This window comes from Perognathus longimembris, chromosome 2, assembly GCF_023159225.1.
Source record: "Perognathus longimembris pacificus isolate PPM17 chromosome 2, ASM2315922v1, whole genome shotgun sequence".
Taxonomy (NCBI): Eukaryota; Metazoa; Chordata; class Mammalia; order Rodentia; family Heteromyidae; genus Perognathus; species Perognathus longimembris.
Window position 1 is genome coordinate 53,586,522 of NC_063162.1, and position 21,412 is coordinate 53,607,933.

At 42.4% G+C, this 21,412-nt stretch overlaps 1 protein-coding gene and 1 pseudogene across 1 annotated transcript; one reads left to right on the top strand and one right to left on the bottom strand.

Annotated features, from left to right (window-relative positions):
• Positions 1 to 340: 340 nt before the first annotated feature.
• Dydc1 (DPY30 domain containing 1) lies at positions 341 to 12,359 on the bottom strand. Its single transcript, XM_048339159.1, has 6 exons — positions 12,213 to 12,359; positions 11,505 to 11,606; positions 8,899 to 8,991; positions 3,219 to 3,275; positions 1,689 to 1,793; positions 341 to 370 (listed from the first exon to the last, which is right to left on the bottom strand). Exons 1-6 carry the CDS (start codon positions 12,357 to 12,359, stop codon positions 341 to 343), a joined length of 534 nt encoding a protein of 177 aa, XP_048195116.1.
• Positions 3,756 to 4,331, top strand: LOC125346520 (annotated as a pseudogene).
• Positions 12,360 to 21,412: the final 9,053 nt, after the last annotated feature.

A 21,412-nucleotide genomic window follows, 5' to 3' on the forward strand; every position in this document is an offset into this window, starting at 1 on the left:
TCATTCAAGCATTGTGCTCTACTACATGATACAAAACTCTACTTCTACCTTTTAGGTGGTTATTTGGAGATAAGTCTTTCAGATTTTCCTACCAAGGCTGGCTTTGAACCTTGACCCTCAGATCTCAGCCTCCTGAGTATCTAGGATTATAGGCAAACCACCAGAGCCTGGCTTCCAAACCATATTTTAAGGCTACTCTTGAAGCCCACTTATAAATATGTATTTAGAGGAGGGGAAAGTAGAATATTTAGGTTTGAAGACAAAAAAATACAAATCAGGAATCTGGTAATTTAAAACTTAAAACAAGGAGAAATATTTATTTTTCTCATGTCCATCAGTCCTACAAATCTTGATCAATGTTTAATGTAACCTAAAAGCAAAATAAAACATAAATTTACTCAATACAATAAGAAATATAAAAATACAAGCCAAAGAAGAGAGAATGTTAGTAATTTCTATGACTATAAACTAAGTTGTTTTGTGTGTGTGTGTGTGTGTGTGTGTGTGTGTGCATACACACGCACCAATACTGGGGCTTGAACTTAGGGCCTGAGTGCTATCCTCTAGTTTTTTGACCCAAGGCTGGAGTTCTTCCATTTGTGCCACAGCTCCATTTCAGCTTTTAGCTGGTTAATTGGAGATAAGGGGTTCATGGACTTTAATCCTCAAATCTAAGCCTCCTAAGTAAATAGGATTAGAGACAGTTTTTGTTGTTGTTTAGTTGGTTGGGTAATTGGTTGGTTTGTTATTGTGTTTTTGTTTTTGTTTTTAGTAAAGACTGTGAGAGAAGCAGTTCTCTTCATGTTTGTAGGCAATTGGAGCCAGGATGAGATTTGAACCCAGGTTTCAGAATACCAGATCTGTTTCCCCTCTATTCTCTTTCTGAAGAAATCAGAGACAGAGAAAGAGCCAACAAAGAAGAATTGAACTGGAATTGAACTTTCCCACGGAGGCATCCACACAATGGCATTTGGGTTACCACTGTGCTTCCCCATCCTCGGATCTCAGCCTCCTGGGCAGCTAGGATGACAGGAGCCAGCCGCCCAGGCCAGGCTACACCAGGCTTGTGGAGAGTTTCTGATGCTTTTGCAATGATTTCCCAATAGAAAGTAATACTAAATTATGTTTTTGAGGTAACTGCCCTGCCACCACTAAGCTCCTCTCTAGGACTCCTTGACTGTAGCCTGTGAAGGCCCCACCCTGTCAGAGTTTAAGGAGAAAAGTGGATTGAGGGTCCCTCCTGCCAGGACAGCCCCAATTCCACCTGCTGATCCAGCATAATTGAACAGTTCCTCCTTTATATAAGCATTCTGGTCTAGACAATAGATTTGCTATCTAATCGTCAGCCCCACTTCCCCCAGACACTAAACTCCACAAATCAAAACTCTCTGCCTTGTTCTTGCCCCACCTGGCACACAGAAGACACACTTGTGAGATGAGCAAATGCCCTTACATAATATAAAAGCAGGTTTCCTTTTCACAGGAGATATTCCTCTCTTTCTGTTTCTCTCTACTACTAAAATAAATCCCTGCTATAGCTCAGACAAGCAGCATTAACAACCAGGAAACTGGTTTTCAAACAAGTCTTATTTGCCAACCAACCCTGGCATTATATGTACCATAGCTTATTAAAGTAATAATGCAATTTTAAAAAAAAATCCGTGTTTACAAGACATTGTGAGACTTACATCAGACAACATGGGTTCCTCAAGTTCGACCACTCTGCTCAAGTTCGGTGCTCCATATCGGTCACTAATTTCAGCCAGCGTTTTGCCTGAGTCCACTGCTGCTTCCTATAATTATAAAAGTCATTCTTGGCTGGGAATGTGGCTTAGCGGTAGAGTGCTTGCCTAGCATGCATGAAGCCCTGGGTTCCATTCCTCAGTACTACATAAACAGGAAAAGCTGGAAATGGCTCTGTGGCTCAAGTGGTAGAGTGTTAGCCTTGAACAAAAGATGCTCAAGGACAGCTCGCAGGCCCTGAATTCAAGCCCCTGGACTGGCAAAAAAAAAAAAAAAAAGTAATACTTTCAAAACAATTTTAATACTTTTCTTTCAATGTTGATATGAAATTTTGGAATGACAACATCAAATTTCAACATTGCTAATTAATGGAATGAATCAATGCCTGTTACTAGCAAAAGAACCCTAGTAATAAAACTCCAGATAGACCCTGGGTGGTGGGAGTAACCTGAATGTCTTTCCTTGGGGACCTCTTTTCAACAGGAAGTAAGCAGAGCAGTCATCACCTCTTCTTCTCATCAGAGGGATGATTGAGAGTAGGCCTGGCTCAGTAATCAGGCCTCTCCCACAGAGGTTGTGCATCCCTGACCCTCATCCTGATCAGTTGAAGTGTGTCCCTTGGCATCACATCCCCACCCATTTCCCCAGAAGACTTGATTTTGAACAATGGACTGGCTTGAGCACAGAGATATGTCCCAGAATGGGCACCAAGTGAGACCAAATGATCTGTGGAAAGCTCATACAGGCTGTGTAGAGCCTCTGACTGGGTTTGGGGACTGAAATGGCCCACAGGCTATCCCATATTGAGAGTCACATAGTTATCTCCTAGAGACACCTTGTTCACCCCTGCACAATGCATCCCAGGTAGTACTCTCCTGTGGGACCCCTCCCATCTAGTGGGAACTCTGTTTCATCTTTTTCTTCAATACAATGTTGACATTTTGCCTCTCCTTCTGTATCTGTGGATTTCTTCTTCAAGATCATCAAGACAAAGGACCTGATGCAGATGTTGTACTTTTTCAGTATCAATAACTGCTGAGTTTTATTTTAAAATACATTTATAATTTTAAAATATGTAATTCATAAGTAAGTCTTGCTCAATATCTCAGAACATTCTAGCATTTTAAAATATGAACACACACCAAATGTCTAATTTTTAGATTACACATTGAGATTTTGCTAGGAAACACATCATACTTGTAACCAGCTACTAGATTATACATTTACACTTCTGGTTTTTCTTTGTATTGTTTTTGAGACAGAGGTTCTCTGAGTAGCCCAAACTGACCTGAAACTCCTGATTTTCCTCCCTCTGTTTCTGGAGTGCTGAGATCAAAGGCAGGGGCCACCAACTTAATCTGGACTTTCATATTTTATCCTACCTTTATTAAAACTTTACCTACTGATGGATCAAAATTAAGCTTTATATTTCAGGATATATATTTACTTCACACAACAGAGTAATGTCCTCTCACCTCTGAAAGTAAAGACTCTTTGCTCTGACTTGCACTATCCAGACTTACTCTCAGGTCCTAGAGTGCATAACAGTCATGAAACTATTTTGAATAGATTTCATTTTGAGTTCATATTTAATTGTCAAGCATTTTTATTTTTTTGATTAATTGCAACATGCTGTCACTCTTAAAGGCATCACCTGACTCCAACTAACATAAAACTTCAGAGTTTCATTGAATACTCTATATTTACAGATGACAATAGTGTTTTATTTATAATCAAAACTTTTTAAAAAGTGGGCTAAAATACTGAAATAAAAGCCAAGGCTGGAGGTTGGTAGCTCGTGCCTGTAATCCTACCTATTCAGTAGGCTGAGATCTGAGTACAGAGGTTCAAGGCAGCCTGGGCAGACAAATCTGTGGGACCCTTATCTCCAAATAACAAGCTAAGAGCCAGAAGTGGAGCTGTGGTTCAACTGAAAGAACTTCAGTTTAAAGCAGAAAAGCCAAACAAGAGTGAAAGATGCTCCTTTCGCTGCTGCGGCCGCATCCACGAGTATGCTCAGGCTGCAGAAGAGGCTTGCCTCTAGCATCCTCCATTGGACCCCAATGAGACCAATGAAGTCACCAATGCCAACTCTCCTCAGCAGATCCGGAAGCTGATCAAAGATGGGCTGATCATCTGCAAACCTGTGACTGTCCATTCCCGGGCTCGATGCTGGAAATACACCTTGGCTCGCCCAAAGGGCAGACATATGGGCACAGGGAAGCGGAAGGGTACAGCCAACGCGCATGTGCAGGAGAAGGTGGCCTGGATGAGGAGGAGGAGGATTCTGCGGAGGCTGTTGAGGAGATACCGTGAATCTAAGAAGATCGACCGCCACATGTATCACAGCCTGTACCTAAAGGTAAAGGGGAACGTGTTCAAAAACAAGCACATTCTCATGGAACACACCCCCAAGCTGAAGGCACACAAGGCCCGCAGAAGCTCCTGGCTGACCAGGCTGAGGCTCGCAGGTCAAAGAGGAAGGAAGCCCGCAAGCGTAGTGAGGAGCGCCTTCAGGCCAAGAAGAAGATCATCAAGACTCTATATCCAAGGAGGAAGAGACCAAGAAATGAAGCTCCCTTCTCAAGTCTGTACATAGTGGCCTCTGGTTACACAGATCAGTCATTGAAATAAAGCAAGCCTTTATCTTAAAAAAAAAAAAAAAAAGCAGAAGATTGTTGAGTTCAAGCCCCAGGACCTACACACACACCCACACACACCAACACACTAAATCCAAATTATTAACAAATATAAAATGTCACAAAACATAGAAATAAAATTTCCTGTTAGAGTGTTTGGATTTGACTTTGTGGTCAGGGCTGCCCTTGACCTCTTGAACAGCTCTTGTCTCTGCCTCCTGAATGCTGAGATTATAGGCATGCATTCCTATGACCAGGCCAGACCAAGAGATTTTCAAATAGAATTTGCAAGTTAAGTAGAGTTGTACCCATAATAGGAACTGAATATTTATGAAGAAATTAATCTTGTCTAAATTGCTGTCCACCCACAAGACCTTTCTACGGTACCTCAGCAACACAGTCTTTAATACCTGAACATAGCAGTAGAAATACCTCAGCAGGTGACATCCCAGCCAAACCTCACTGTGACATCCAGCAGGGTGCCTGTCAGAGCCTGAACAGATTCATTTCTGCTGTTGGGAGCCTCATGATCGTGTCACCACATGGATGCTTACCCTAATTATAAAGACTTACGTGCTTCTGTTTTCCAAAGACAACTCCATTCTCTAAGGCATTTCTTACCTTCAATTCATGAGGATTGAGGCATGTCTATGTTCTTACCAGACTAGGGTCTCTAGCTATATATAGTCAGAATCATGCCCCTAAAGTTCTTAACTCAAACCAAAAAAAGAAAACCTATTCCTCTCTGATGGTTGGAGACACAACATAAAACAAAAGAGCCAGTAAGGGGGGCACATCCTCACCCATGTGCAGACAAGGAGAGCATCATGAAAGAGGCTGAAACCGAGACCCAGAGGCCAGGAGAGGGGAGGGTGCTGTTCATGTTTGATTCTCTTTCTCTCAAGGTTCTAGAGGCCCAAATGTACCAGAGTCCTATGCCATTTAGCTGTTAAGCCCTTTCCTCAACTCATTGCTTTTCCAATCAATTTCTTCTTGGGAGCCATAGTCTAAATCAGGTGTCTGCAGTCACAGCATGATGAGGGCAAAGGACACAAATGCACACATCTCTGAAAAGTGGGAAAAGCAGGGGTGTGTTTGGGGGAGTAGACGATAAGCCAGATGTGGATTATTAATAATACCATGTGTCTGGGCTGCGGATGTCTGGAGATAGTGAAATAATGCAGTGCACCCTCTGGATACACAACAGGAGTCCAGTCCACTTCCCAAGCATCCCAACAGAGCTGTCAAGTCATCATGATAAAAAAAATATGTTACATTCCCTTTTCATCATTTTTTTCTTGATATCTTTCTGGGTTTTTGCTCTAATCTTTGTTCACTGAAACTGCTAGAGGGAAAAGGTGAGTTCGTGTACACATCTATGGGGATCCAGTACTCAGCCTAACATGGCACCATCCTAGTTCTCAAAACTGTGAACAGGGCCAGGCACCAGTGGCTCACGCCTGTTGATCCTAGCTACTCAGGAGGCTGAGACCTGAAGACCATGTTCAAAGCCAACTCAGGAAAGGGAAACCTGCGAGACTCTTATTTCTGATTAAACAGCAAAAATGCTGAAGTGGAGGTGTGGTTCAAGTGGTAGAGTGCTAGCCTTAACTCAAAAAGCTTAGGGACAGTGCCCAAGATCCAAGGACCCAAGATCAAGCCCCAGGACTGTGTGAACATACATGAGTGTGCATGTCTGCACACACGCACACACACAAACTGTGAAGAGAGGTTGATTTTGTTCTTTAAAATCTTATCTTTTCTGCTGCTGCAGGATCACGACTGGAGTATGAGTAATAGCTCTTCAGGTCTATAATTAAAAAAGGGCTTCTAACAAGACTACATTGCAAAAAATGGGAAAGAAACAGAATGGAAAGACTAAAAAAGCGGAAGAAGCAGAGCCTGAAGAATTTGTTGTAAAAAAAAAAAAGTACTGGACTGACATGTAGTGAATGGGAAGATAGAGTATTTCCTGAAGTGAAAGGAACTTACAGATGCTGATAATACTTGGGAACCTGAAGAAAATTTAGATTGTCCAGAATTAATTGAAGCATTTTTTAATTCTCAAAAAGCTGGTAAAGAAAAGGATGGTACAAGAAGAAAATCTTTATTGGGCAGTGAATCTGATGATAGCAAATCAAAGAAGAAAAGAGATACTACTGACAAACCAAGGGGCTTTGCCAGGAGTCTGGATCCTGAACAAATAATTGATGCCACAGACAGCAGTGGAGAACTGATGTTTTTCAAGGAATGGAAAGATTCAGATGAAGCTGACTTTGCACTGGCAAAAGAGGCGATTTGAAGTGTCCTCAGATTGTGATTGCTTTCTATGAAGAGAGACTAACTTGGCATTCTTGTCCAGAAGATGAAGCTCAATAAATTGTTTGCATTGAGATACACACACACACACACACACACACACACACATATATAATCTGAGTCTTGGTTTTTGAATTAATGGTATGAAACAATAACTACATTCTAATGAAAATCAAGTATGATATATTGGTTTTGAAAGTAGTATTGAGGGAGTTGAGTTTTTTTGATTTTTTCCTCAATAGCACTGGTTACTTTGAACAAATATAATAAAGACTTTATCAGAAAAGAATGTTTAATACCATGAGATATTTCCTCTGCATTCAGGAACAGATTATGGTTTTTTTTAATTTTAGGCAATTTGGGGGGGGGGGTCATTACTTAATCAGAACAACTTGTCTTTAACTGCTCTGTTGAAGAACCATCCTGAATTTTCTTTTTTGTCTTTGTGTGTGTGTAAACAAACTACATAGGTAGTTTTTTGTTTTGGAGATTTTGCTTGTTTAGAGGTGTTGGGCATCAGACCCACAGCCTTGCATATGTAGGCAAATGATGTACCACTGAGTTACATCCCTGGCCCTTGTTTTAGTTTTTTGTTGATTTTTGAGACAGGGTCTCTAGGCAGCTCAGGTTGGCCTTGAACTTCCTAGGTAGCCAAGCTAGCCTCAAACTTTAGGTCCTCCTGTCTCTGCCATAGATATGCAAATTTAATAGGTTTGCAAAACTTCTTGAAAGGAAAAAATTTACACTACCAACAACTTCCCTCACCCAGATGAAAAAGACAAATTTTGATTTCCTTACACTAAAATTTTCTGTAGTGAGCATTCCTTTACAGAATATTGATTGGGTCATGGGCTATCTAACACTCAGTTTATGGAAATGTAAAATCAGCTGCTTAGAGATGTCGACTATTTAGGACTTGCTGGCCTAAATGACTTAACAGAATTTTATTATTATTGACCTGCATGCTTTTTCTTTACCCCAACTCATTCCTTACATGTAGGCTCAATTTTTTTCAGTATTGGGTTACTGGTTCCACAAAAGCCAGAGAAACAACTTCGTAGTAATCAGAATGTTACCCAACTGTATATTGTTTACTTTATTGTAAATAATGGTGAACAGTGGTCAATAAATGGTTTTATATTCAAAATAAAATAAAGTCTCTTTTTAATTCAATTCTCCCTCCACACTTTTTATGATTTGCTTTCAATAATGATACTTGCCTCTAAACCATAAATATACATACAAAACACATTGTATAAAACCTGCTTTTTACTTCAGTTTTAGTTAGAGAATTTTAATTATAGAATTGATAAGTGGAGAAATACTTGGAGATAATAAATATGAAAGCAGTCATTCCCAAGTGAAGTCTATATGTCATATCCTTTCTAGATCATAAGCAATATTAGCAAAACTGGAGATTTGACATTTTACAGATACAATAATGAGAGATAGATTCCTATTTTTTTTTTTTTTTTGGCCAGTCCTGGACTTGGACTCAGGACCTGAGTACTGTCCCTGTTTTTATTTATTTATTTATTTATTTATTTATTTATTTTATTTTTTTTGCTCAAGGGTAGCACTCTACCACTTGAGCCACAGTGCCACTTCTGGCTTTTTCTACATATGTGGTGCTGAGGAATCAAACCCAGAGCTTCATGTATATAAGGCAAACACTCTACCACTAGGCCATATTCCCAGCCCTAGATTACTTTTTGAACTGTTACTGTATAGTTTATTTTTAATCAAAGGCATGGAAATCCATGCAAAGCATAGTTTGGAAGTATAAATTATTATTAATACATCTAAGGTGAAGCAAAGAGACATATTGCTATTTGGGAGATCAAAATAGCCTCAATTTGACCAAACACTTAACCTTGAACATCAGCCATACATAGGAACAGCTGGCACTTGACTGAAATGTTGTTAAGGTCTCTGCAAGAGAACATTACTACCCACAGAGAAATGTCACATTCATAACTGTCCTGGAAACTCATGACAGTCTCATAATGTTACACTGCCATTCCTGTTTTGAAATCAGGTAAATTGAAACTGCAAAGGTTATGAGACTTGTTGAAGTCCCACAGACAATGGGGGCCAGGTCGTGAGACTGTGAATTCCATAGCCTTTCTGCTATGACAGCTGAAAGAAACAGTTGGAGGATTGCAAACAAGCAGACATTTGTAAAATTTCAGATTACCTTCTCCAGTTGCTCTTGGGCTCTCTGAAGTTCTTCAGCTTTCTGTTTCTCCTTCTCTTGCATCTCTAACTCCAGCTGGAATGCCAGTTGCTGCTGAATAGTCAGAAATATATATGCCATATTATGTCAGATGAAATTCAAAGAAGGAACTCTATTGCCCTTTTTTTTTTGTATGTGTGGTGGTAGTGGGCTTGAACTCAGTGCCTCACACTCTTGTTTAGCTGTTTTTCCTTCTTAAGGCTGGAGTTCTATCACTTGAGCCACAGCTCCACTTGTTTTTTGCTGGTTGATTGGAGACAAGTATCCCTCTGACTTTAATTCCTGAACTGGCTTGAAACTGTGATCTCAGCTTCCTGAGTAGCTAGGTTTTTATGCATGAGCCACCAGCACCCAGCCTACAGCTTGAACACTTTGAAGTGTCCTTGGATGATTTCATTTATGTCCATCTAAGTTTCAGAAACTTAAAAAAATAAATGGTTACAGACACATAATATTTTGCTTCTCCAAATGTTTCCTGAAGTACAAAACAGAGGCAGAAACCTATTTAATTGTTAATTTTAGAGAGTATAGTTTGTGCAAAATCATCTCATTTTCCTGTTTTTCTTGAAGCTAGAAATGAGGTTGCCGTAATTCTTTCAGATAAAATATCTGTAAGCATAGATGGTTCATCAAAGAGCCAAGCCTTGGATACAAAAACCAAAGCAAATCTGAAGAATATCAGAAACTAGAAATGACCAACCGTATTTTTGGTCCCAACCCCAACACAGGTGTCACATGACAAGTCAGAAAGGGAGCCTGTGGCCAAATCTGAGTCCATGCTCATTTTGTACAGCTCAGGAGCTAACAGAATTATTTATTTACATTTTCAAACAGTTTGAGGAAAAAAATCAAAATAATACAATCCATAGCATATGAAAATGAAGAAAAGACTGGCACCGGGAAAGGCTAGGAAGAAGTTCAAGTGGTGGAGCACTTGCTTGGCAGTACTAGGGAGAGAGAGGGGAGAGAGAGAGAAGAAAGGGAAGAAGCAAGGAAGGGAGGGAAGGAGAGAGGGAGGGAGGGAGGGAGGGAAGGAAGGAAGGAAGGAAGGAAGGAAGGAAGGAAGGAAGGAAGGAGGGAGGGAGGGAGGGAGGGAGGGAGGGAGGGAGAGAAAAGGGCAAGAGGGCATAAAGGAGAAGTAGGAAGGGGAGGGGAGAGCAGGGGAACACAGGGAAGGAAGAAAGGAGAAGGGAAAAGAAGAGGAGGAAGGAAAGAAGGGAGAGACAGAAGGAGGGCAGGAGGAAAGAAGAAAGGAAGGAAGGAGAGAAGGAGAGAGGGAAGGAGGGAGGGAGGGAGGCAGATTTATTGGCACCCAGTGGTGCTCCTTCACTCAGTTGTTAGATTCCTTTGTGACAACAGAGCTGAGAAGCTACAGCAGAAGCCATGTGGGGTTTATGTCCTGCTGCTCAGCCCACTGTACCTCAGCAGTGACATTTCCTTATTATCCAAATCATGTCAAAGACAGAAAAGAAATAAACTCTGCATGTTGAACCTTTAAGGCACAATGGTATATGGATTTTTTGTTATCTTAAGTGGAAAAATTTTTTAATTATCCAGTGACACTATGGTAAAAGAAAACAACACCAGCAGACTAAGCACACATCATGATATTCTCAAGCCACATAAAAGAAAAGGTCAGAAAAACTCCAAGTTTAAAACAGATGTCTCTGTCTCTCCCTCTCAGCCTCCCTCCCTGTTGATGGATCTCTCCTCTCCCTGCCATCCACTTCTACCCACCAATCTACTTCTGCAGCTCTTCAGACATCTCCTATAGCGCATTATTTTATATTCCACCCCTCCAGACACGGCATCAGGCTCAGTGAACGGCTGACTAGTTGTACTAGTCCACATGGCTTGAGAAATATTTGATTTGTACTATTGCCAAATCTTATCTAGGTAAGATGAAACTGATAAGTGAAACAGTTAATGTGTTCCGTCTGTGGTTAGAATTGCCTTGGGGAACAAGAATGCTGAGAATTCTCCTTATTGTGAGATGTAACATGGGACAGATACCAGCCCCTAGGAGCTGTGAGACCAAGGACAAGCCCTCATACAAAGCTGGGGTTGTTGCCAGAGACACCTTGCCTTCCTGGAAGACAAGCTGTGTTCCTAAATGAGAATAAAAATGGCTCTCCTTCCACCCCAAGTTTTCCTGAAAGTTTTACATTCACCTATCATCTCTCTGCTTTACCACAACCCGCCCCCCCCCCCCACACACACACTGGACTGCTGCTGTCCCACCCAGTTCCTGGTGACCTTGAAAGAGCACTCTGAAGAGCAGCTGACCAATCTAGTCCACCACAAGGCTTTCTTCCCTAGGCTTCCATGATGGTACACAGACTGAGTTGTTGTCTTAATACTGATGCTTCTCAAGCAACACATAAACACACACACACACACACACACACACACACACACACACGGAATGAGATTGAGAGACTGAGACAGACAGATGATGATAGTAGAAAGTCAGATCCTAGAGACCAGAGAAGAGTTTTCTAGCATCAACACACTTCCCCCCCACCATGCCTCCCACTAATCCCAGCTACCTCTGGTTCTCATCTTACCTGCTGAAACAAGAGCTCCTCTGCTCTGAGCCTCTCCAGCATTTCCTGCTCCATCAGTGCTCGTTCTCTTTCTCGTTCCAAGTCAACCATTTCCTTTTCTCTCTAGTATAGTGAAAAGCAAGAGTACCATGACATAGTAGAGACCAAATTATCTGTAAAAAAAACAACCTTGAAAACATCTTCACCAATAACAGGAAAAGGGGGTAAGCATATTTATAGTCTATCCATTTGGAAACTGTATGACAATTTGGGGAAATATGCATTCTACCTGAACAAGGAACCTAACATTCTATATTGAGTATGACCACAGGTATGGAAAAAGGGGGAAAAAATCTTCAGAAAAATATATAGGGAGACATGATCACACATCATAAATCAAAATTAAACAAAGAAAAGCCCTAAAAACCTACATAGAAATCTTCTTTGGGTATGTTTAAAAACTTTCTACTTTTTAATGTTTCCAAGTTTTTAACAAAATAAATATTATCTTCTATATATAGAAATAAATATTAAACTTTTGAAAAAAATCAGGATGAAGGCATGGTTCAAGTGGTAGAGCACCCATTTTGTACAAGATAGATGAGCAAGCATGCAATGCCCTGAGTTCAAGCTGCAAGAAAACACACACACACACACATACACACACACACACACACACACAGCTGATAAGTTGAACACTCCTATTTCCTTAAGGAGGCCTATGCTTACCTGCTGTTGCATGTTTATATTGTCCTTATACTTGCAAATCCACAGTGCTAAATATTCTATTGGATCCACTGGACGAACTCTTGCCACTTCTGCAAGACCTTGAGTTAGACATGTACCAAGGTGCTTTTGGAGATATGCTGACTCCATTTCTAACTCCTAAACCACGATCTCTAGAAAATAAAAAAATAACAATAATGTGTATTCGTGTAGAAAGTTTTCAATTAAGGCACAATGGCATTCCAAGGAGGCTAACAAAGCACTTCCACCTCCTCACCAGCCAAGGAGGACAAAGAGTCCAACCCCAGGGAACATCTAATAGTTTCCAAAAGGGCTCTTCAGAAATCATGAGGTCATGAGAGCCTGAAGGGCTCTAAAGTTCAGTCCAGAAGTCAGAAAACACACTCTCATTATTGAATGTGTGATGGCTTTATGCCCAGCTTGGTTTCTGTCAGCCAATCCTCTTACCAGGCCTGAAAATAGTAGCATGACCCCCATGTGCAGACGAGGAATTCCACCTTCAAAGAGCAGGAGTAAAATGGTTCAGAGCACACAGCTGGCAGATGAAGAAGATGAGGGCTCTACCCACCAGAGCGCCACACCCTCACTCTAATGACAACAAAGATGCTTTTCTAAGACCTGAAAGCCATTTTTTATAAAATATCACAACAGTTTACCTCTCTTTTAAAATCCATGTATTTTTTTAAAGGCTAGAGCATTAAAAACTCAGCCTCCAAAGAACTGTATAAGAGGCTACTCGCACTTGGGCCTCTAGAATCATCTAGGCCATCTAGGATCATCTCTAGAACCCTCCTCACCTCCAATACATCCCAGGTTCTCACTCCACTCATGCCTTTCTTCTGATCATGTCCATCTCTCTGGAGACACCCTTGCCTCATCCTGCTAACCCATTCCTCTCTACTTCCAAAAAATATTTCCTTATCAAAAAGATGTAGATGGTTTTTCCTGGGCTTTCTTAGGAAATGCCAGGAACTTCCACTTGCTCCAACAGCTGTTGCAACCCTTGTCTTGCTGAGAATTACCTGTTGTTGTATGCACAAGTACATGTCTGCCCTCTGCTAGGGGACAGGCTCCTCTAGGTTTTTCAGAAGTAAATGAGTTTCTCCATTCTCCTAGTTATGGTCCAGCCTTTTGCATCATAAAAACTGTAATAATTTCAGACCAGGTTTAAAAAATAGATAAAATGCAACAACTACTATCTCTGCATATGGTTTAGGAAAAGGAAAAAAAAAAAAAAACGATCACTGGGCTGCCCAGCTAATGTGAAGTATGAGGTCCTAAGTTCAAATTCCAGTACTGTACATATATGTATATGATAAATAGTGGTCATCTTCAAATTTACTCCTCATAGCTTAAGAAATCCTGACTCTTTTGAGACACTGATAAATTGTATTCAATTGCTGGGCTCTGTGAGACTTATCTCCAGCTGGGATTGGAACTGTGGCTCAAGTGGTACAGAGCTAGTCTCGAGTGGAAAAGCTAAGAGGCAATACTCAGGCCTTGAGTTCAAGCCTCAGGATTCACATACACACACATACACACACAGTGGGGAAAGGAAGGTGGATGAGTATGTACAATGTCCTCCTAAAAACTCCAAGAGCTGGCCACATCCAGGCACAAAGGAACTAATGAAGTTGGCATGGGTGTCCCAGCCACACAGAGAAAAACATGGTGGCAACAGGTTCTGAAATAGTGTTCACTGTGCTTCTCTAGTGGATATGCTGTAGAGACAGACAGACAGACATCTCTGTCATTGAAAAGGAAGTTACACTGAGACTTGTGACACTGCTGTAGAAAGATGAAATATAGGGAGGGAACTGTGATTCCCAAGGGGAAGAAAGTCTCTAGACTTAAGGTCAGTCAAGTCCAAGGTCTCTCTGGGGTTTGTGGAGTTCAGTAGTATTATCAGTGGGCACTTAGGCTCAATTCACTTGACCTCCATTTCTTACCCTTGCCACAATGACAACATCACTTCTCCTCCTGAAAATAATGCCATTTCTCACGTATGTCTGCAGGTATCTAAGCCCAACATACAAAAGCCCTTCCAGCCAGGCTCTGCAAGGCAATCTACTCAGGAGGCTGAGATCTAAGGGTTGCAGTTCAAAGCCAGCCAGTCAGGAATGTCCATAAGACTCTTATCTCCAATTAACTACAAAAAGCTGGAAATGGAGCTGCGACTCAAGTGGTAGAGTATTAACCTTGAGCAAAAAAAGTTCAGTGCCCAGGCCCTGAGTTCAAGTCCTAGGACAAACAGACAGACAGACAGACACACACACACACACACACACACACACACACACACACACACAACCTTCCCACAGAAACAGTTGCCAGCAGCTGGAAGAAGCCACAAGTGATCGATAGAAGTCCTCTATCCATTCTTGGGAGATAGTCCACCAGTTAAACGGGAAGAGAAAGGCCCGCAGCAAGGGAGCCAAACTTAACAAGTCAATTTTGAACGTCAGAGAAATAATGACTTTGCTATCTACTCTATTTGTAGTAAACAAAGCAAATGGCTTATCTGAAATTTAGAGGTGCAGTATTTTATCTGGCCCCCTTGGACCTGGGGCATTTTTAGGTTACCTTTCCTATGGAGGGAGGGAGAGGAGAAGGGAGAGGAGGGGGGAGAGGGGAGGGGAGGAGGTAGAGAGAGGGGAGAGGAGGAAGAGGAGGAGGAGGGGGAGGAGGATCTCAGTAAGACTTACAGGACTCCCAACCTCCTTTGCGCAAGTGCTCACACCCAACGCACCGCCCTCCCGGCCGGCTGCGCGTCCGTCTCGTTGCTAGGTAGCAGATGGAGCTCTGTTGAAGTAGGCGTTGAACTGTAAGTTGGTGCGCAGTGTAGGGTGGGGGAGGGGACGGAACCTGGGAGGGGAGGGCCTGCGGGGAAGGGAGCTCGGGGTGGGGGAGCGGAGGAAGCATCCAGGGGAAGGGCGGAAGAATTGCAGCTTAGAAGCCAAGATGAGGGAGAGGAGGAAAAGAGCTATGGAGCCAGGCAGGCGGCCAGGCGACCCCCAGCTCTGAGGCCTGCCGGTGACTGTGCGCCTCTGTGCTGGGTAGTTGACCTCGGATCTCTCACCCCGAGGAAGCCTGAGGCCACCCTCCACCAGGCCCTGGGAATCTGCATTCTTTCCTAGCCTCACCCTGTGTGCAGAACACTCTGAAGGATTTCTCATGTTCCTTCTCACTTAGGGTCTTGACGTTGCTCTAAGGAGAAGCCCGAAGGAACCGGGCTTGAGGAATAAGGGTCAGGGTGGACAGGATACATCATAGCATGAGCCTTCGCCCTGGGCTCACAGTGACCATCACAATGACCAGAGCCCTAAGCCAAACTTGCTTTTTCATGGCTAGAGTTTGAGCTTGTGGCCTGGCACTTGCAGGTGCTTTACCATTTGAGTCACACACACTCCCAGCCCTCTCCCCCTCTTTTTTTTTTTTTTTTTTGCTTTACTTATTTTTTCAAGCAGGGTCACATCTTTGCCTGGGTTAGCTGCAAAAGATTAAATCCTCCTCTTGCTGCTTCCCATGTAGCTAGGATCACAAGTACAAGCCACTGCAGCTGGGTTTGGGGTTGAGATAGGGTCTCCCTAACTTTTTGCCTTTCTGGCCTCAAACTATGATCCTTCTGATTTCTGTTTCCCAGTAGTAAGGATTTGTAGGCATAAATCAACATGCTCATATAAGTTTAATAATCTTTATTGATGAAGAAGAAGAAGAAGAAGAAGAAGAAGAAGAAGAAGAAGAAGAAGAAGAAGAAGAAGAAGAATACTCAGTGCTAAGCTCAGGGTTTAATCACATCTAAGCAGTATGGCAGCCACTCAATGATCAGGGAATTGAGAGTTGATGGTTTTCCTCTGTGGAAAAGACAGGTCCAGAGGCACAAAGGCACAGTAAATTAGCAGCTCAAAATAACATAAGACTTCTATTAAAATACAGATTCTGAATCTATGGGTATACAAGAGACCTGGAAATCAGCATTTCAACAATCCTACAGAGGCTGGAATTCTGCCAGTCATCTATCATTATTCATCGAATGCAGCACATGGTTTCATCTGGGCCAGTGTGGCAGAAAGACACCATGCTCCCCCAAGCCATACCCTCAACACCAACTTCTTCTCTTACAGAAGTACAAAACAAGTTTTACAAGGCTGAACCCAGAGTCTGGATAGGGCTGGCTCTGTGCAGAGTCCATTGTCTTTCTCAACTCTTAGTGGGTACTGTTGGCTCATGGCTTTGGTCACATTGCTTCTCTCTCTGCCCTGTCACCATATGTCATCTGATCTTACTATGTCCCCCTTAAAAAGACTCTATGAGACCATTGGCCTTACTTGTCCAGTTTACTTCCCATCTCCAAATCCTTTATGCCATCACATTTGAAAAGCACTCTTTCCCTAGAAAGTAACTCATTCAGGTTCCATGTATTAGGACATGGGTAGGTTTGGGCAACCATCATTTAGTCCTGGGACAAGCTTTCAAGATGGCTTCAAGATGCAAGCCACACACATTTTATTTTTTAGACTTATTTGTATGTATGATTTTTGCTTGAACAACAAAATGGTTCAGGCTTATTAGTCTTTCTCCTGTCTCAGCTCTGGTATCAGCCATTTCTTTAAAGAGTTCTGATTGATTGATTTAGTGCCAATATTGGACTTTGAACTCAGGGTCTCATGCTCTCACTTGGCTTTTTCATTCAAGGCTGGAGCTCTACTACTTGAACCACACCTCTGCTTCTGGTGGGGAGGGGAGTGGTAGTTAATGGGAGATAAGAATCTCTTGGGCTCTTCTGCCCAGGCTAGCATTGAACCACAGTTCTCAGCCCTCAGCCTCCTGAGTAGCTAGGATTACAGGTGTGAGCCACTGGAGCCTAGCTTGATTTCTTTTACGTGATGAAGACTATTCAAAAACAAGTTTCATATTCTCGAAGTGTTCATTGCTCCCAAAATGTTTGGTATTCTAGGCCCTTGCTATGGTATGCTAGGACATATATATTCTAAGTCCATATATATTGGTCTCTCTACTTAACTTTCCTTTCTTAGCCTGAAAAATGGGGCTATAGAATTGATCAGAGGTACACTAGTGATTTACAACACCAAATCCTTCTATTAGAAGAGCTGATTTATTCTTACTACATGCTGCTAGGCTAAGTGCCTTTCATGTGTTTATTATCTCTACTAATCATTTAATTCAAGGTGGCAGATATTTTTGCTGCCAATGACCATTTGGGTATTTATAACACCAATTGTGACCATACTGAATTATCAATGGTGGCAGATGGGCTTCCGGCAGCCAAGGACAAGCTTACTTGTCTGTCCATCATGTACTAAATGATTTCACAGGCCTGACAGAGGTAAAGAATGAAAAAGTGCCCTGCCTGTGCTTCAGTTATCAAGAGGAGAAGGAAACTTAGGCTCAGAGAGTCTGAACAACTTGCTGGAGATCACACAGCTCTTACCAGTGACTCGAGGACTGGAACTTAGCCTGCCTGATCCTGGCATCTATCTATTTTTACTGCTCTGGTTCCCTGCTGCTCCTAACTTTCCATTCTAACTTGGATTTTATTAGCATTGACTCTGGAAATTTGACTAATAGTAACCTGTTTAAGGACTAGACAGTGGAATATTGTGTTACCAGTAGCTGCATGGCCCAGCATCCCCCCCCTTTCTTCTCCCCAGGGATTTACCAGGGCCCCCTGTAAATGAGCCTATATTTACTGTGTCATAGACTGTAGCCACCAACCTCACAATAACATAGTTTGTGGGGTACTCAGAGCCGCTCCCAGGGACTCCCTACCCTGATCAGCTGTTTTCTCTTAAGAGTGGAGAAAAAGAGGTAGACACCTGGAAGGACTTGTGCACCTCACCAAGGCCCACACCACAGATGGATCAAGCTCCTCTCAAGCTTAATGAGAGTACCAATGTAGCCTAACTGGAGAACCTTAAGAAAGAGTCCACTTGAATATCAGCACTATTGGCAAGTATGCATTTGTTAGCTCCTTTGAAAAGTATGGTGTAATGGTTTGTGTCTTGAATGTCCTCCAAAAGGTCCATGTGCTAAAGGCTTGGCTGCCTACCTGGAGTGCTAATGGAAGTGGAAGAACCTTTAAGAGGTGGGGCCTATCGAGAACAAGTTAGGTGATTGGGGGATGGGACCTTGAAGAGGAATATAAAACCTTAACCCTTTCTTTCCTTCTCTTTGTTCCCTTCCCCTGCCCCTCATTCTTTTTGCTTCCTGACTACTATGAAGTGAACAGATTCTCTTTACTTACCTGCTATCTGCTATGATGTTCTGCCTTTCCACAGGTCTCCAAACACTAGAGCCAAATGACTGGGGATGGAAACCATGAGCCAAGATAAACACTTGCTTCTTTAAGCTGATTATCTCTGGATTTTTGTTATAACACAGAAGCCTTATTGATATAGGAAAATTGGCATAAAAAATGCTATCATGGAACTGCATATGTGGCTCAAGTAGTACAGTACCAGACCTGAGCACACAAAAGGTCCAGTGATAGTGAGATGCCCTTAGTAGTTCAAGCTCCAGTGCCAGCATACACACACACAAAGATAAAATAAAACGTTACCAGTGCAGTTAGCTCTACTTGGCAGTGTGGTCCAGAAGCCTTCAGGATTTGTTTGTGGAATGAATATGGAACCATTTGGAGGAGTAGGCTAGAGAAAGCCCATGCTGATTCTGGTAAGGGCTCAAAAGACCTGAATGCTGATAAAAATGTGGACAGTGAGAGAAGACTCATGAAATTCCATGTAGAAGTGAGTACTGGGGGTTGGAAATGGAACTAGAGGCCATTTGTATTATAATCTGGCAAAGAACCTATCTATAGTTCATCCTGATCCTGAGATTTTTGTGAGGCTAAGTTTAAAAGAGAAGAATCAATGGATCCGATAGAGGAAATTTCAAGGCAGCACAATTGTCTGTCTATGACTTGGGTATTGCTGTCTGCTTTAGGCTAGATTTACAGGGTATACAGTGGGCCGGGTACCAGTGATGCACACCTATAATCCTAGCTATTCGGGAGGCTGAGATATTAGGATTACAATTTCAGCCCAGTCAGGGCAGAAAAATCCATCAGACTTACATCCAATTAATCGCCAAAAAGCTGAGCCCTGCCTTAAGTGGTAGAGTGCTAGACATGCGTGAAGAAACTGAGCAAGAACCTGAGGCCTGGAATTCAAGCCCCAGTATTGGCACATATACACATATATGCACACACGCATGCACATGTGCATGCACACATACACACACTTTCAGTCTGGCAAAAAATGAATGTGTTTAGTTACGGCCAACGAAGGTGTATTTGCAAGAGATTAGAATAGCTAAGAAGCCATGAAAGCTTGGAATGTTGCTCAGTGAACATGAACTTGAAAGAACCTGAGTTCAGTCCGCAGCACTGCAAAGAAACAAATGAAGCAGTCTTATACTAGCACAGTAGGAAAGATCTCTGGAGGGGCATCTCAAGAATCTAGAAGACTTCACTTATCATGTGTTCAAAGACTCACATTTGAAAAAAGGATCCCCGAGGTGCCCTCTCAGCACTGGAATGGCCAAGGACCTGTGTCCTGGGGATTCATTTACCTATTTCAACCATCTAGGCACTGAGAAGCTGTGTTATAGCTAACTGTGGCTCCAGCTACTACTCAGGCCAGGTGTCAGATTTTAACATTGTTCTAGAGTTGCATTTGGTTTTGTTTGTTTGTTTGTTTGTTTTGCAGAAATGCAGATTGGCAGAGTTATTGGGCTCTGGAGGCTTCCACTGAGATGTCAGAGGAAATCCCGGGAGGCCAGGCTTTTTGGCAGGGTCAGAGTCCCTGCCAACAGCCCCCACAGGATGATCTTGAAGCTGTGAATGTAAAGCTAAAGCTACAATAGAGATCTGGATAGTGGAGATGCCAGAAATGTAAACAGTAGTAAAGTCAACCCAAAAGAGAGGCCATTGGGTTGCCGCCAGAAAGGTCATGGGTCTAGGGGGTGAGGAGCAGTCCAAAAGCTGCCTGGAACACACAACACTGCTGGGCGCCATGTTTGCTAAAGACACCATTACAGGATTTAATATTGCCCTTCTGGGTTTCAGTCTTGCTGCTCTTGGTCCAAATTCTCATTATTTTTTTTCCCTTTAGAACTGTATGTTAGTCTGTCACTTTTTTTTTTTTTTTTGGACAGTCTTATGTCAAGCTAACCTCAACTCTTGATTCTCCTACTTCACCCTCTAATGCTGGGATTACACTCAGTTATCACCATACCTTTTATTTCCTTTTAATTTTTACAGGAGAGTAAGTACTAGGGTTTTTTGTTTGTCTGTTTGTTTGGTGGTGGTGGTTGTGTTGTTAGTTGTGGGGCTTGAACTCAGGGCTTGGGAGCTGTCCCTGAACTCTTTTGCTAATGGCTAGGCTTTACCACTTTGAGCCACGGCTCCACTTCCTGTTTTCTGGTGGTTAATTGGAGATAAGAGTCTCCACAGCCTTTCCTGCCCCTGCTGGCTTCAAACTGTGATTCCTGTATCTTAGCCTCCTGAGTCGATAGGATTACAGGTGTGAGTCACAGGCACTCAGCCAGACCTGTGATCTTTGAGCAAAGCTAGAGTTGTTATTATGCTTCAGGGTCTCTTGGAGGTGGACATTTTTTTTATTGTGAGATGGACATAAACCTTTGGCAGCCAGGAGCATAATATTAGAGTTTGGATTTTAAATGTTGTCCAAGGACTGGTTGCAAAAGCCTTGGTTGCCAGGCTGTGATGCTATGGGAAGTAGTGGAATCTTTAAGAGGGGTTACTTATTGGAGATAAGTTAGGCTGCTAAGGGTGTGCCCTTGCAGGGACTTGAGGGACTCTGACCCCTTCCTGTTTCTATCTTTGCTTCCTGGCTGTCTTGTGGTAAACTGCTCTAGTCCACCATGTATTCCCCGCCATGGTGTTTGGGCCTCACTATAGGCACAAAGCAATGCCGTCAAGTAACCAAAGCTGCTGAAGGCATGGCCTAAAACGTCTCCTCTGTTCATTGATTGTCTCAGATATTTTGTCACAATACTGAATGTTGACTGGTACAAGTGTGATTCCAAATCATCTCATATTTCTCTTGAGATAAATCTGAGGTGGCTACCATGTATCTATTTGAAAAGGCTGATTATATGTGTAAAATAGTGTTTGTGTTGTTGTTGCTCAGATCTCCAGG

Excerpts from the sequence above, each read along its gene's own strand:
- Dydc1 (XM_048339159.1), bottom strand. The coding sequence starts at position 12,359 with ATGGAGTCAGCATATCTCCAAAAGCACCTTGGTACATGTCTAACTCAA. Across the intron at positions 8,992-11,504 it reads AGGAGCTCTTGTTTCAGCAG|CAGCAACTGGCATTCCAGCT; the intron begins GTAAGATGAGAA and ends CTGACTATTCAG. Across the intron at positions 371-1,688 it reads AGGAACCCATGTTGTCTGAT|GTTACATTAAACATTGATCA; the intron begins GTAAGTCTCACA and ends TTTTGCTTTTAG.